At 43.8% G+C, this 14974-nt stretch overlaps 1 protein-coding gene and 1 long non-coding RNA gene across 5 annotated transcripts in view; both read left to right on the top strand.

Annotated features, from left to right (window-relative positions):
• Positions 1 to 14974, top strand: part of DENND1B (DENN domain containing 1B) — a 213049-nt gene that overhangs the window by 159038 nt on the left and 39037 nt on the right. For all 4 annotated transcript variants that reach the window (XM_014564682.2, XM_014566635.2, XM_032466801.1 and 1 more), the window contains one exon: positions 249 to 350. In XM_014564682.2, the coding sequence (XP_014420168.1) occupies positions 249 to 350 (102 nt within the window). The remainder of the gene's footprint in view (positions 1 to 248; positions 351 to 14974) is intronic.
• Positions 1533 to 3807, top strand: LOC116659348. Its single transcript, XR_004314698.1, has 2 exons — positions 1533 to 2711; positions 2799 to 3807. It is a non-coding gene; the product is annotated as an uncharacterized LOC116659348 (long non-coding RNA).

Below are 14974 nucleotides of genomic sequence, written 5' to 3'. Positions count from 1 at the left end.
TGCATGATCATACTATAAATGGCAAAAATCACGCAGTGGTTTTTATAGTAAGACTATTTTCTAATCAGGATGAAATATAATTGTTGGACTTTTTCAGATGTGTGTGCTGCTTTCAATGCTCTCCACACTCCAAGCCCCTCGAAGTTGGTTCTGTCTTGCACTCCCTTGTGAGCCCCATGCTTCTCTTTAGGTGAACACGTTCTCTCTGCCTTTCTGTTGACATCCTAAAATCCTTTATTTCTCTCCAGGGTGAGCCCATCACCTTTTGCGAGGAGAGCTTTGTAAAGCACCGTTCAAGTGTGATGAAACAGTTCTTGGAAACTGCAGTTAACCTCCAACTTTTTAAGCAGGTAAGAGTGGACCTCTACATTTTGTTCTGTAACGGAAGATTATAGGAATCTAAGAGAAATGTGTAACACGTTTATCACTGTAAAGTGTGTCTAAACTTCATTGTTAAAAAGTTCCTCATCGAAAGCTGTTCAGCCAATGGTCTGAGAGGAGAGGTCCCCCGCCCAGCAGGGTGGCAGCGTGACCGTGTGATGTAAGGTGTCTCAGAAGGGCCGTCCTGGAGGGGTAGACCCATGCGGCAAATGTGCTGCGTTTTTATAGGACCAGTGTAGTCCAGCTTGTGAAAACAATTCATAAATAAGGTACTTTTTAAGCGTTGTTAAGACTTTTCATAATCACAAATTCAAAGTTCAGAAAAAACTTACAGTCATACTGTGCATCTGGACTTCTGGCTCAGCAAATATAATTGTGATTTCAAAAAGCAGCAGCTTCACATGAGAAATCGGGCGGTTTAGATGCCCTGTTTCCTTCCCCGCACTGTGCGACCACAGCGAGTCTCTTCATCCAGGTTAGTGTCCGTTTAAATAATTTAAAGTAAGTTCTTAACACTTACTTTTCTTATTCCACATGACAATTTAAGTGTAAAGTTAGCTCTCTGAATTCGGCGTTCAGTGAAGACCTGCGGTGTGTCATCAGCTGTGCGCAGGGCCAGGGCACAGACGTGAATAACAGCTCAGCAGTGCCTTTGAGAAGCTGGTGGGCTGATAGCAGTTCCTTTGGCTAAGAAGAAAGAGACAAAAACTCAAAATAACCTTCAACTTAGATAAGTAAAGAAGTCAGCATGGTGACCAGTCCAACACTGTTTATCTCTGTTCTGAGGGAGCTTTAAAAATGATGTGAGTGGGAAAAATGCTCTGTGGGGGATATACCTGTCTCCCAGCACGTGAAGGTTTACCCTAGGTTTATCCGATACACAGCTTTAAGGAGCAGAAAGAACCTGGTTTGATGGGTTTCAGGATCAAAGATGTCTTGTGAACTTCCAAGGATGGAGTGGGTTACAGTTGGAGCTCTCGGACCCTCGAGGGCTCCCATATACACTGAAGTCGTTCCCAGGCTGGAACGAGGATCAGGTAATGGTCTGTAAGTGCTGAACGGTCAGCCACACGGTGCAGCCCCACGCCGGTTGTCCAGGGCACGCTTGTTGTGATAAACACTGGTACCCTTTTGTGTTTGTATCCGTCAAGTTCTGCCTCCCACTGTCAAAACTGAGTTGTGCGGATCACATTCTGTGTGGGTCAGGGACTGAACGGGTGGGCAGAATATTTAACTTACTACTTCCCTGTGATCATGAGAGTCTGTAACTAGAGGCTTATCTTTCAGTCAAGTTCACATGGGGTCATTTTTTTACGTAGCTACAAAAGGCATGTGTATCTTGGGAGTCAGGTGGAGTGGGTTACACCAGGGCTTTATCACTTCATAGCTTTTTGTTCGTAAGTATCTGTCTCTTTTTCTACAAAGTAGCAACATCGCCACCTGCCACACAGTTGTGATAAAGTCGATGTGAGTTAACACCTGTGCATTCTCCGGTGACCGTGCGTGACACTTTGTAGAGCTTGTAAATTTCAGGATCTGCCTCGTCCTTAGAGCAATTATGTTAACAAAATATATTCTATGCAGGTTTTTTTAGAAGTATAATTTGGTCAAAAAGCCTAAATGTAAAATATGAAAGTCAAAGTGGAACTGATGGTGTGGACAACTTGGACAGTTTTACATACAACTGACCATGTTCTTGTACTTGATATAATTTTATGAAACTCAAGAAAGTGATACTTGAAGATATCCCTGAAAGGATTTAAAAGGTTCTGTTGACAGAGTTTCACAACTTCTAAAGGTTAGTAAGTTCCAGCAATCTGCTGTACAATATAGGGCCCAGTGTTAGCAAGATAGTATTGTGCACTTAAAATGTGTAAAGAGAGTGAATCTCGTGCTAATGTTCTTACCACAAACAGAAACGCAAAGAGATACAAGGAAACCTTTGGAGCTGATGGATATGTCTGTTACCTGGATTGCTGTGGTGGTAACAGGAGTGTATACATATGTCCCAGCACACCAAGTTGTCTGCATTAATTATGTGCAGTTTTTGGTACAGCAGTCCAACTTCACCAAAGCTTGGGGAAAAAAGGAGGAACAAAATAAGAATCAATTGGTAAAAAGGTATCAACATAGATGAATTCTCAAAGGCACTACTGATTTTTCTGAAAGAATAGAAATATATTTAATAGTACAAATGAGGAGTAGTTATTACTCTGAATTTGTTGTGATCGACTGTGGGTCAAGAACTACCCAGGTCCTCTCTTCATTGGCAGTTCTTATGCATCAAAATTTAGAGCCATGAACCCAGGAGAGACTCATCTAATTTAAAGGTAAGAGTTAAATTCAGCTTTATTTCTGGCAGTGTGGCGGGGAAGGGCCCAGTGCTGACTCACGTACTGAAACCATTTAAAATGCAGGATTCAGAAGATGGTTTGTGGTGAGGGGACAGGAGACAAAGGCCAGTGCTGACCCTCCAAGCTGAGAGGTGTCGCAGGAGACTCAGCGCCCATAAACCTGGGAAGACCCAGCATAAAGGTAAACAGGAAACAGTGGTGCCCCTCCCCGGCTGCGTCTGTGTCTTGGGGATTGTACATCCGAAGCCGAGTTGGGGGGCGAGGAGAAAGCGCTACTGAGAAGCTTCCACACACCAGCTTGCACGGGAACGCGAAGCCTGAACTAATAACTTCCGACTTGCTCTGACGAAACTCGAGCCAAGTGTAAAGAGATTCTGAATGGCTGTTGCCCTTGGGCCCCAGGCAGAAGCAGGCACTCGCCCTCTCTCGAGGGCCTTCATCCAGGCATCAAAGAATTCTCCCAGCTAAAGTCCCAAAGGCAAGTTTCACTGTTTGAAGTCATTAAACATCCAGGGAAACAAATCACGAATGAGAACTGGCAGAAATAGCAGACAGGAAAGACTTCAGATACTGGCATTATCAGAAGCAGACTATAAAACAGCTATGGTTAAGATGTCCAAAGTTATAAAAGACAAGCTTTAAAAATGTTCAGGGCATAAAACCTTTAAAGACTGTGAAGCCAATTTTTAAACATACAGCAAATAAACTTCTGGTAAGGAAGCATGTAATTTAAATTCAAAGAAATTGATGGGTTTAATAGCCCATCAGATCTAACTGAAGAGAGACTTGCTGAACTGGAAGATACATCTGAAAAGGAAATTATCCAGAATGCAGTACAGAGAGGTGAAGAAGCAGAAAATGTGAGAGGTGTGTGGACATGAAGGGTAGAGTGAAAACGTCTGAAATCCTTAGATCAGCTCTCAAGGAGCGGACAGAAGCAGAGGAGAGGGTGCTGAAGGGGCAGGGCCAGGACCAGTGAAACGCAGCACTGTATAGATGTAAGAAATCCCACATCTCGAAACTGAGGAAACTAGAAGAGACCTTCATTCACACAGCGTAGTCAGCTCTAAAATATTTAATAAAGAGGAAATGTAAGAAAAGTAAAAGACAGATTACTTCCAAAGAGCAGCGTACTGACAGGTGACCCCGCACCAGCCGTGGAGTCCGGAGGACACTGCTGTGCCTTCAGTGCTGAGAAAAGTTCCCAGGGCCCTGTGCCAGCGGAAGTGCCCGGTGAGAGTGCCGTGGAAGCATGGCCTACAGAAGTTCAGCTTGCCCTCTGCGTGGCTGTGACGGTGTCTGCTCAGCTGGGCTGCGGCTCCCAGTTACTCAGCTGCTGCCCTGGGTGTTGCTGTGAAGGTGTCTTACATACGTAACTTTCACCCTCAGTCATTTGGCTTTAAACAAGGAAGCGTATCCGGGGTAACCTGGGCGGCCTGTCTGAATCAGGTGGGGGCCTCTGAGGTTTTCCTGGAAGGGAGGCTTCCGCCTGTGGACAGCAGCGTCGTCCCTGCCCCGTGGTTGCAGCTGCCACAGTCTCACCTGCTGCCCGTCCTGGGAACTTCAGGCCTGCCTGGCCAGCCTTCATAGTCACGTCAGCCAGTTCCTTGTAATAAATCTCGGGTGTCTGTCTGTCTGTCCGTCTGTTAAATCTCCTGCTAGTTCTGCGTCTGGGTGAGCCCTGACTATGACATCGGCAGGAGAAAGAAATCCTTAAGGAAGTATTTTCAGAAAGCACTTCAGGGAGAAAGTTTTCTCAGATCTAAGATGGAAGGTCTAGATGCAAGAAGGAAGAAGAGCAAAATAAGTGGAAAATACGTGGATTAGATTTAAACGGCATTTACCGCAAGTCAGGCAGCTTCCTCCACACACTCAGGAATCAAATGGTTCCAATTCAGATTCCAAAAAATTCTTGTTTTGATTATGGCAAAAGGGAGGCACTCTTCAGTTTACTTTGGAAGGAAGGCTGGACAGTCTCAATTCTAAAACCTGGGACAGCATGAGAAGGAAACAATACACGCCAGGCTCACCATGACCACAGGTGCAAAAATTTAAGCAAAATATTTGCAACCGATTCTAACAAGGTATGAACGGTCCTGTTTCACAAGCAGGTTGCCTTTATTTAGAAATTAAATAGGACACCTGTGAATGCGATTCACAACATTAACTGATTATAGGAGAAAAATCCCTCTCAACAGATGCAAACTTTTTCATAATCCTCATGATAAAAGCCAAAAAGGGACAAGATTAAAGGCATTTTCAATAAACATCATACATAATATTAAAACACTTAATATTTAAACACAGAAAAGGTGCCACCTGTTCCCTAATGTGATTTAGCCAAAAAAGAAGTATAAAAATTTAGAAAGGAAGACACCAAACTGACATCATTTTATTACTTTGAGTATAAAGACAAGTTTCTTAGGACATAAAGAAATAGCTAAATAAATATGACTTCATCGAAACGAAGAACTTTCGATCATCAGAAGGCTTCCTGTTTGCAGTTCCCGTGAACCACGCCAGAGTTTAGCATCTAGAATATAAAAAACAAACTTCTACATGTTAGTAAAAAAAACACATCCAGTATAATTGTGCAAAAGACCTGGATAAGCACATGCGAATGCAGGAACCTGACTGGCTAATAAAAATACATGAGATGCTTAGTCTCATTTGTAGTCAGAGAACGTCAAATAAAACACACAATGAAATACCAGCTCACACTCACCAGATTGGCCTAATTTTAAGAACCTGAAAATCTCAGATTTTGGCAAAAGCCAGAGCAAAGGACCAAGTTTCAGCTGTTGATGGGAGTGAAAATTTGCACAGCTTTTTGAGAAAACACTTTGGCGCTATGACTTAAACATGCAGATTTTTTTATGACCCAGCAGTTTCACTCTTCGTTGTGCACCAGAAGTCATTTACTAAAATTGCTCACAATAGTGGTGGGTAATGTCACTTGTTCATTAGTATTAAAATGAATAAATTGTTGCATTCATACATTAGAACATCTCTGTAGCAGGGAGGTGAATGAGCTGCAGCAAAACTAGATGTGAATGAATTGAATGAAAAGAATGAATCACTGAAGAATTAATATGATGAGTCATTTTATGTCATGTTCAACGGTGAGAAAGATTAAATAGTATATTATTTAGGGAAACGTCTCTGATAAAACTATAAAGACAGACAAGGGGTACGCTGAAGGGATTGTAAGCTTTTCTGTGGAGAAGGAGAAGCACCCAGGGAGGGGGTGTTCTAGCAGCTGACTTTATCATTATTAAACTATTAATTATTTAAGTTATTATTTAAATTATCTAAGTGTTATATAAAACACATTTTCTAGTATTTCTGATTTATCCAATAATGAGCTGTGTTTTCACTGACGGTTGACTTCCTAGCCTCTTTCAGCCTCAGTTTCTACATCTGTAACATGAGTTGGACTAAAAGGTCCGTACATTTGAGATACCTTCAGGCTCTAACATTCCATGATATCAGGAAATAAACATAGCTTAGCGGATGATAGGACGTTCCATTTGGATAAATTCCTCTTCAGATAATGGGTTTGGAAGGAATCCCAGAAACGGCTTCTTAAATCCACAAGTCTGACAGTACCATCTTCGTTTAGCTAGTAGCTTTATGAAGATCTGAGCCATTACTCTTAGGTCTCTTACCTTTATCTCGTGTTACACTAACACAATAGAGGAAATTATTTTCCTGTGTGTTACTTGTTTTTAAGGCCCCTGGAACTAAAGTTTTTTCTGCTCGTTTTACTATACACTTTCCATGGCTAAGGACCATGACTGACCTTAGTGTGGGGGTCCTAGAGCCCCACCCAGCACCACACACCCACGGGGGAGCCAGGAGTATAGGCTCTCTGTTAGCTGGCAGCCTAGGTGACTGGCAAGAAATGTCGAGCTCAGATACACTACAGCAGGCACACTTTTTCCCCCAAATAATTCTGCTTGTTTGTGTTCTGACTTTATCAGGGAGTAAACATAGGGACGTTCATACTGGATGAAACTCTCTTAGTGTTCCTTCAGGCCTCTTCCCTCATCTCATGGGATAATACACGTCTTTCTCAAGCTTTCCCACCCGGCAGAGTGCCCTGTGTACTGGAAGAGAACACGTGTTTAGAAAGAGCAGGGTTGGGGAGGGGGGTGGCTGCGGGACCACGGAGAAGCCCACGTCACAAAGCCTTCCACGCGCTCCTGAAACTTGTGCTTCCCACACCGCAGGGCATCTGTGTTTGTTTTAAAGGGGCAAGACCTTAAATTTCCCTCCTTACCCTCATCTTTGAGTAAAATTAAGTTCTCAGACACACAGTACGTACCCCTTGCCCTGCGCTCCTGGCCTCGTCATCGTGGACTGCTCCTGGCGGGCTCGCCCCGCCCCGGCAGCCCCGGCTCTGGGCTGCAGCGCGGGGTGTGCCCTGGCGCTGCCACCTTCCCAGGCAGTCGCGCGGTGTGAGGGACGTGGTCGCTTCCGGCTTTTAATCCTCCAGTTTCTTATACTAATGCAGGATCCATGCACCTTGACTGTTCCTTCAAACATGTCTTTCACAAAGTAAGGTTTTGCGTACACTGAGCATCCCGCCAGCATGAACGTGCTTCCTGTCGCCGTCACTCAGATGTCCCTCCACACCCACATCCTTGCCGTTCCCCTAGAGCACTCTCATACCTCAGTTACAGCAGGTACCCTGTGTTACTATAACTTGTCTCTATCTAAAGCCTTCCCTGCTTTTCCTCCCCATCACTGTGTTCTGCACTCCTTTCTCTGTGCCTGTGTTATTTTGAAAACAATTCTTCTGTCAGTTGTGTGTCGAGGGCGTGTCCAGGACGTGTCCATGCACTTGAGGCACGGAGCTGTGTGACCTGCCTTCATGGGTGATTTCTGTGAAGGGAATGGATTAACAGACAGGCAACAAATAAACAAGAAAAATATCTAGGTGTGAGATCTTGGTTGGATGGCTAGTTTACTTAGATTGGATGATTAGAAAAGGCATTACTGAAAAGGAGATATTTAAGCTAAATTTGAACAAAGCTTTGAGAGCATCAAATAGGAGCATCATTTCAGGTAGAAGAGGAGAGAACTTAGCATTTCCTAGGATTGGAATTAAATCTCGTGCAGGCAGGGAAGGGGGCTCTGTGAGATCTTCAGCACTCTCAGGATTTTGTGCTATGACCCACTTTCTCTGACTTAATAAGACACTGGATAAGGGAGGGGGTCAAAAGCCAAATGTTTTCCTTTTATGTTAGCTAGAGATTTTAGAAAGCTTTTAACATAAATAATAAATTCTTATACATTTCTTCATTTTCCTATTAATCTTTTTGAAAGAAACTTGATAGTTACTTATTTATGGCATGTCATCTGTAGCTAAGACCAACACATGCATTACTAGTACTAAAGACGCAGTAGTTTTGGAGTGTTAGGAAATATTTGATATATGAACGGATGGGAGATGGTAGTTGCATCAAGCACATATTTCATCACATGGAAAAAGGATAGAAATAAAAATGTGACATAGGGAAGATACGGCCTTCTTGGTAGAGAGAAGGAATGTACAAGGAGAGAAAGCTTGTTAGGGTAAGGAATACACTTCTCCAGCATCCTTTGTTAACTGATTTCAAGTAGTCTCCCAAACTGTTTCTCTAAGTGTGGTCTCAAATCACCTGTGTCAGATTTAGCTAGAAAGTCTATGAGAGGTGCATATTCTTGAGTCTGATCTTCAAAATTTGTGATTTAGGAGGCATGGATTAAAACCCAGAAATTTACCTTATTAATGAAATGCCATAAAAACATGTAAACTAAAATTTTAGAAATACTCATTGAAGTATTCTTTATTCATTCTCTCAGTCAACAGTATAATTTGAGTGTCTTCTGCGTGCTAGGAAGGGGTCTGGGTGCTGGGCAACACTGGAGAACAAAGCAGAAAAGAATTTCTGACTTTGTGAATTGTTTATTTCTAGTGGGGAGGGGAGTGACAATAAATTAATTAAATTATGTACAATGTTCAAAGATGACAAGTTCTTTGGAAAAGTAAATAGAACAGGAAGTGGGGACTCCCAGAGTCAGGTGGGGTTGCAGTTTTAAATAGCGCAGTCAGTGTAGATTTCACGGACAGCGGGGCATTTGGGAACTTCCTGTCGGTTGGCCAGAGATGGAAACAGTGAAGATTTAGAAGCCATGGTGTCACCTTGGTGAGGAGAGACGGGAGAGGGGAGCTGGCCTGTGGAAGGTAGGGGAGCTGGTCGGCTTATGGATCTGTGTTGAATAGAAGGTCAACGTATGTCCTGAAAGGGTTGATACGACGTGTGATAGAAGCAGAGTCAGGAATGACTGTGTGATTCCTCACCCAAGAAACCGGCAGGATGTGATTCTCACTTTATTGAAATGGGGAAGATTGTGGGCAGGAGACATTTTGGTGGAAAGAGTAAGAGGTCATCTCCAGACACGTTAGGTTTGAGATGAGGTGCCTGTGAGACATCCAGGTACGATGTTGAGTAGCCAGATGGGCAGATGAGGAAGAGATGAACAGTAGATCTGAGATCTCAGCCTGGGAGTCATCAGCATATAGATGGAAGTCAAAGCCGTCAGACTGGACCCAGCATGAGGACGAAGGAGTGACTGGGAATAGGAAAGACAAGAGGTCTGGGGACGGGAGATAGCAGCGGGCGACAGCAGAGGAGGCCGGGAAGGAGCGAGTGACCCGGGAGGCAGGAGAGAATTCAGGGTAGTGAGTTACCTCTGCGGCCAAGTGGAGAAGGCATATCCCGGGGAGGGCCGGCTCTGAAAGGGCTTGTGACAAGTTGGTTCAAGCAGGGACTTGGGTTCAGTGAGGTGTGATCACCCCCGCAGGAGCTCTGGTGCTGAAGGGTGAGGAGGGGACCAGTGCTGACGGCCCTTTGGGGTTTTGCGGGGAAGAGCATCACAGACGTGGACAAAGCCAGAGAAGGAGCGGGCTCAGGAGGAGACCGGGTGCATCTGCAGGCTGTAGGGCAGGTCTGCCAGGGAAAGAAAGGTAAATTGAGAAGAAAGGGGAACAACTGTGAGTGGAGCTGGTCTTTGTGAGGAGCCCGGAGACTTCGTGCACACAGGAGTGGGGGCTTAGAGGCGTGGAGAGGGAAGGAGGGTATGTGTGATGCTTGGAGCTCTCAGAATTCCTCTGTTAATTGCTTCAGGTTTTTTTTCCTTTCCCCGGTGAAATTAGGAAGCAAGGTCGTCGGCTGAGAGTGGGGTGGTGGTTGGCATTTGAGGAGAGAGAAGATATGTGGTCGATGGGAGAGTGAGTGGACCAGACAGGAAGGGGGATTGCTCGGCACCACGCAAGGTAGACGGAGATTGCGGACGGCGGGTCGGGGTGGGAGCAGCCTTCTCTCTTGGGGCTCCACACCTGGACCTTCGTGGAGGCCTGCTGGGCGTGCGGCTCCTGCCCCGCTGTCTTATTTGTGCTGGCGGCGGGTCCCTCTCCCGGGATCCTCTTCTCCCCAAAACCACGGGGCTCACTGCCTCCCTGCCTTCAAATCTCGGCTTGTGTCATCTTCATTGTGATTTCTGCCCTTGACTACACTGTGGAAAACTGAACATTCCTTGCCCCACACTCCCCGAGCTCTCTTATGCAATTCTAGTTAATTTTCCAACACTCATCCCCATAACATACTGCATCCCTTGCTACATTTCTTATTTCATGCTGTCAGCCCCGCCTTGCCCCCTTCCCCCACCCCCTGCGAGATGTTGAAACATCATGAGGGCTTGAATTTTTGTATTTCATTCACTTCTGCTTTTCCAACATCTAGAAAAGTGCCTGGCATATAGTAAGCATTCAATTAAATATTTATTGAATGAATGAATGAATGAATGAATGAATGAATGAATGAATGAATTCTTTGGTGGTCATGATGTTTAGAAGACTCAATTCTGTTGCAAGTGATTTAACGTCTGTTGATACATCCTGGAAGGACTATTACTGTCCCATTAATGCCGTTTTAAGGTATTCGTTCCAATAATAAATTGCACGTGTGTGGAGTGGGCTTTTTATACCCTTGAGTGTTTTTCCGTTCAGCATGCTGTGGTAATCTGATTGAGTGTACTTACAATCATATGACCACCTCGTCCTTGAAATGGAGTAAAAATAACTTTTTGTTCCTTCACGTACTTAATTCTCTTGGTTTGGCTTTAAACTGACCTGCCTTCTTCCCACTTGTTACAGCAGTCTGTGTTGGTACATAGCTGCTGACCAACTGCCTGGCATTTAGCAGATATTTGTAAATACCTGTCAGTTTAATTTACTGTAACACTTTAGTATAGTTTCGACTAACCCGTCGAGGCTCACTGAGCCTTTATAAGAAGAAATATTTAAGTTAGACTCTTTTTTTTTTTGCCCAAAACATTATATAGAAAGGAAATTTTAAAGATCCATAAGAAATTACTATATTTTAAGAGTGATTTTTTTTACTGTATTTAAATTTTCCTTTAAATTTCTAAACATTTCTGATTCGTTAAAAAATGTCTTTCTCTCTAGCTCTCAAGACTTCAGTAGTTACCCTTGTGCCCAGGAAGTTTCTAATATGAGGCAAATTCTTGAGACCCGGTACTTTTTCCTTCCGGCTGAAGGAGTTTGGGATGTGGCTCTGTCCACCGGGCTGTGTATCTTGGTGACAGGACTGACACATTAGCACTGAGAGCAGCACTCTGTCCTCCTCCCCAGCTCCCCGAGAAGTGCTCCCTGACCCCTCTCCCCAGAACAGTCTCCTTATGAGCTTTTTAGGACAAGATCCGTCATTTTTAAAATGATATAAGAATCTTGCAGTTTAATTACTGTCATCCTTAGAGTTCTGATGGGTTGATTGCAGGTATATGTTTATAGTCCATATGTCTGGACACTGAAGTCATTAGAACACGGATTAATTGCATAACTTGTTTTGGATTTTTGGATCAAATACCAGAAACACAGACTGGTGTGGAATGAAAGAACTATGAAAACATACACTTTTTCTCTCAGAGGGAAAATACATTCCCTCTGGCCCACTGGCCACCTATTCGAGTTTAAGCTGTGAATCTGATCAGAACATGTTTTTCATACTTTTTTGTAAAGAAGGTTGCTGTCAAGTCTGTTCTTTGTATTTTATTGCATTTTAAAAACATTCATTTTATATTTACTTGCATTTTAAAAATTGAAATGGTGACTATTCATTTCCACTTAAAATATTGCTTACTGAAGTGCCTTTACAACAGGTAATTTCTTGAGATTGGCTCAGTCTCCTGTTAGGGTGGTTGTTTGAAGATAAAAATGCTTTGGAAAACCGTAGTGATGGCAGGACCAACAACAGGCAGCGGGAAGCAGTTTTGCTGCTTAAGTGACGTTCATCTCGTGACCTGTCTGTCACACGGCTTTCAGGTCATGTCGTAGGAACAACAAAAGTCAGTTCTTGCAATTGTTGGTGACTTAGAGGGAATAACTACTGATCTTGAGAATTACATTTATTCTTCTTTCATAAATTTTATCTATTTATAGTTTATAATTAAATAATGGAATTTATGCTATGGGATTAAATCTATGAATTTCTTTGAAACTTCCAGTTATGTTACTTATGTTTTGGTGTGATTATTTAGCATGTTTAGTTCCAGGTTTTAATTTTCACTTTTGGAATACAAAGCAAAATATTAAGCTTTATATAAAAAGCATTATCTTAAAGCATCCTCATAAATTCCTTTAAAAATCAACTTGCAGCCTAATTTTATGTTATATCATAGGACTTTCATTGTTATTACCAGTGTTACGTGTCCTTATCTGCAGAACGAAGCTAATTCTTCCAAAACGTATGTCTCCTAGTTACCTAAAGATATGTGTTGACTCAGTGATGCGGGTTAATCAGCACATTATATGGTCATTGCTTTTCCAACAGATAACACTGGTTAGTTCAAAATTATTCCTATACAGCAGTGATCTTATCTTTTTCACTTGCTGTGAACTGCTCCAGAGTTATTAGAGTGGTGTGACCGTGAACCAATTCTACTTGGGGAAAAAAAAAAGCTGTCAGTGAATCAAAAATGGAAAAAGGAGTTTAGAGAACGGTTACCGTCAGCGCCGTTCTCCACTAATACGCCTTCTCGGGTATCCCTGGTGTCTGTGTGGGTATGTGTGTGTATGCAATATACGTGTGTGCACAAAGCCAACCTTTTATTTTAAGAACAAACATTTTCATTAAGTATGTATGCTGATAAGTGTCGGTCACTGACAGGACTGTTTGCAGAGTCAGTGATAACGCGTGGCATTTTACCCAGTGATTAATTTCTATTGGCTCAAGTCACTAGTTCAGTAACACAAAGCAGTTACTCCTGCTCAGAACCGCATAATCAGTAAATAGTTTGGCGATTTATCTCTTTTTAGACTTGAGCTGTTCCACTCAAACTGGAACGGATGGATTATTTCCAGTAAACACAAAAAATGAAAACCTTTTAAAAAGTCTTGTGGTCTTAATCTTTTAAGGCAAATTAAGTCCTTTAAAAGGATGTCTTAAGTTTGTTCCATCTGTCAGTAATATATTACTTTAAATTTATCATTTTGCTTCACCTTATTTTTTTAAAACCCCATCAAATTAGATCACTTTAGTTTGATTTATAATACTGTGTTGAAAATGTGTGCAAGTCAAATTTTGCAAGCATTTTAAATGACTTTGTTTTAAAATTAACCGTTTATTATGTGTGGCGGAGACGCCCAACATTGTAAGTTACCACCTTTTATCTCAAGGCAGAACGAAGTGAGTAGTTCTGTAGGTCACACTTGTTTAACGTTGAGACCGTGTGAGGCGCGGGACCCGCCGCGCCGTCTCGGTGGGCTCCGTCTGTCGGGGAGCACTCCCGCCCAGCCTGGGGGCGCCGTCTGGGTGGGCTCCGTCTGTCGGGGAGCACTCCCGCCCAGCCCGGGGGCGCCGTCTCGGTGGGCTCCGTCTGTCGGGGAGCACTCCCGCCCAGCCCGGGGGCGCCGTCTGGGTGGGCTCCGTCTGTCGGGGAGCACTCCCGCCCAGCCCGGGGGCGCCGTCTCGGTGGGCTCCGTCTGTCGGGGAGCACTCCCGTCCAGCCGCGGGCGGCGGCTTGCGCGCGTGCGGGACGGAGAGCGGCACGCAGGGACGGCGGCGCGGCGCACCGGCTGTTTCGCGTTTACTCCGGGCCGGCGGCGTCGGCCCTTCACGTTATTTTAATTAACCTCGCAAACCCCACCGGGTGTTCTGTGTTATCATCCCCATTTTACTGAAGGAGAAGCGGAGCCTCAGGGACGACGGGTTGCCCGAGGCCGGGAGCTGGCCCGTGGGGAGCGGCCTGCGGCGCGCGGGGGCCCTGGTGTCGGGAGCGCCTCGGGCTGCAGCAGAAAGCCGCCGCCGCCCCGCTCTGGGCTGTGCCTGTTTAATCCCGTTTTACCGTATTTTCAGCCAAAACCATCTTAGGGTAATAAGGTAGTTAAAACACTCTAAACAGGACTCGGCTGGCTCATTTGCCGTCCGTCCTTCGTTCTGGTCCATAGGAGACGGCTGTCTCGGAGCCTTGCAGCTGCTCGCAAGCTGCGGACGGAGTCTGCGGCCCGACCACACCGCGCGGTCTGCTTCGTCCCTTCACCCTTTAAATAGAAAACTAGGGCAGATTGTGAGAAGTTTTGTTTTTTTGTTTGTTTGGTTGGTTGGGTTTTTTTTTTTAACATTTTTTATTGATTTATAATCATTTTACAATTTTGTATCAAATTCCAGTGTAGAGCACAATTTTTCAGTTATACATGAACATATATATATTCATTGTCACATTTTTTTCTCTGTGAGCTACCATAAGATCTTGTATATAGTTCCCTGTGCTATACAGTATAATCTTATTTATCTAGTCTACAATTTTGAAATCCCAGTCTATCCCTTCCCACCCTCCGCCCCCTTGGCAACCACAAGTTTGTATTCTATGTCTATGAGTCTATTTCTGTTTTGTATTTATGCTTTGTTTGTGTTTTTTTTTTTAAATTCCACATATGAGCGATCTCATGTGGTATTTTTCTTTCTCTTTCTGGCTTACTTCACTTAGAATGACATTCTCCAGGAGCATCCATGTTGCTGCAAATGGCGTTATGTTGTCAGTTTTTATGGCTGAGTAGTATTCCATTGTATAAATATACCACACCTTCTTTATCCAGTCATCCGTTGATGGACATTTAGACTGAGAAGTTTTTAAAAGACAAGTGACGTTGTTTTAATTTAACTAAACTTTAC

Source organism: Camelus ferus, chromosome 23, assembly GCF_009834535.1.
Source record: "Camelus ferus isolate YT-003-E chromosome 23, BCGSAC_Cfer_1.0, whole genome shotgun sequence".
Classification (NCBI taxonomy): Eukaryota; Metazoa; Chordata; class Mammalia; order Artiodactyla; family Camelidae; genus Camelus; species Camelus ferus.
The sequence above is the reverse complement of the archived record's forward strand: the minus strand, read 5'-3'. Positions and strand labels throughout refer to the sequence as shown.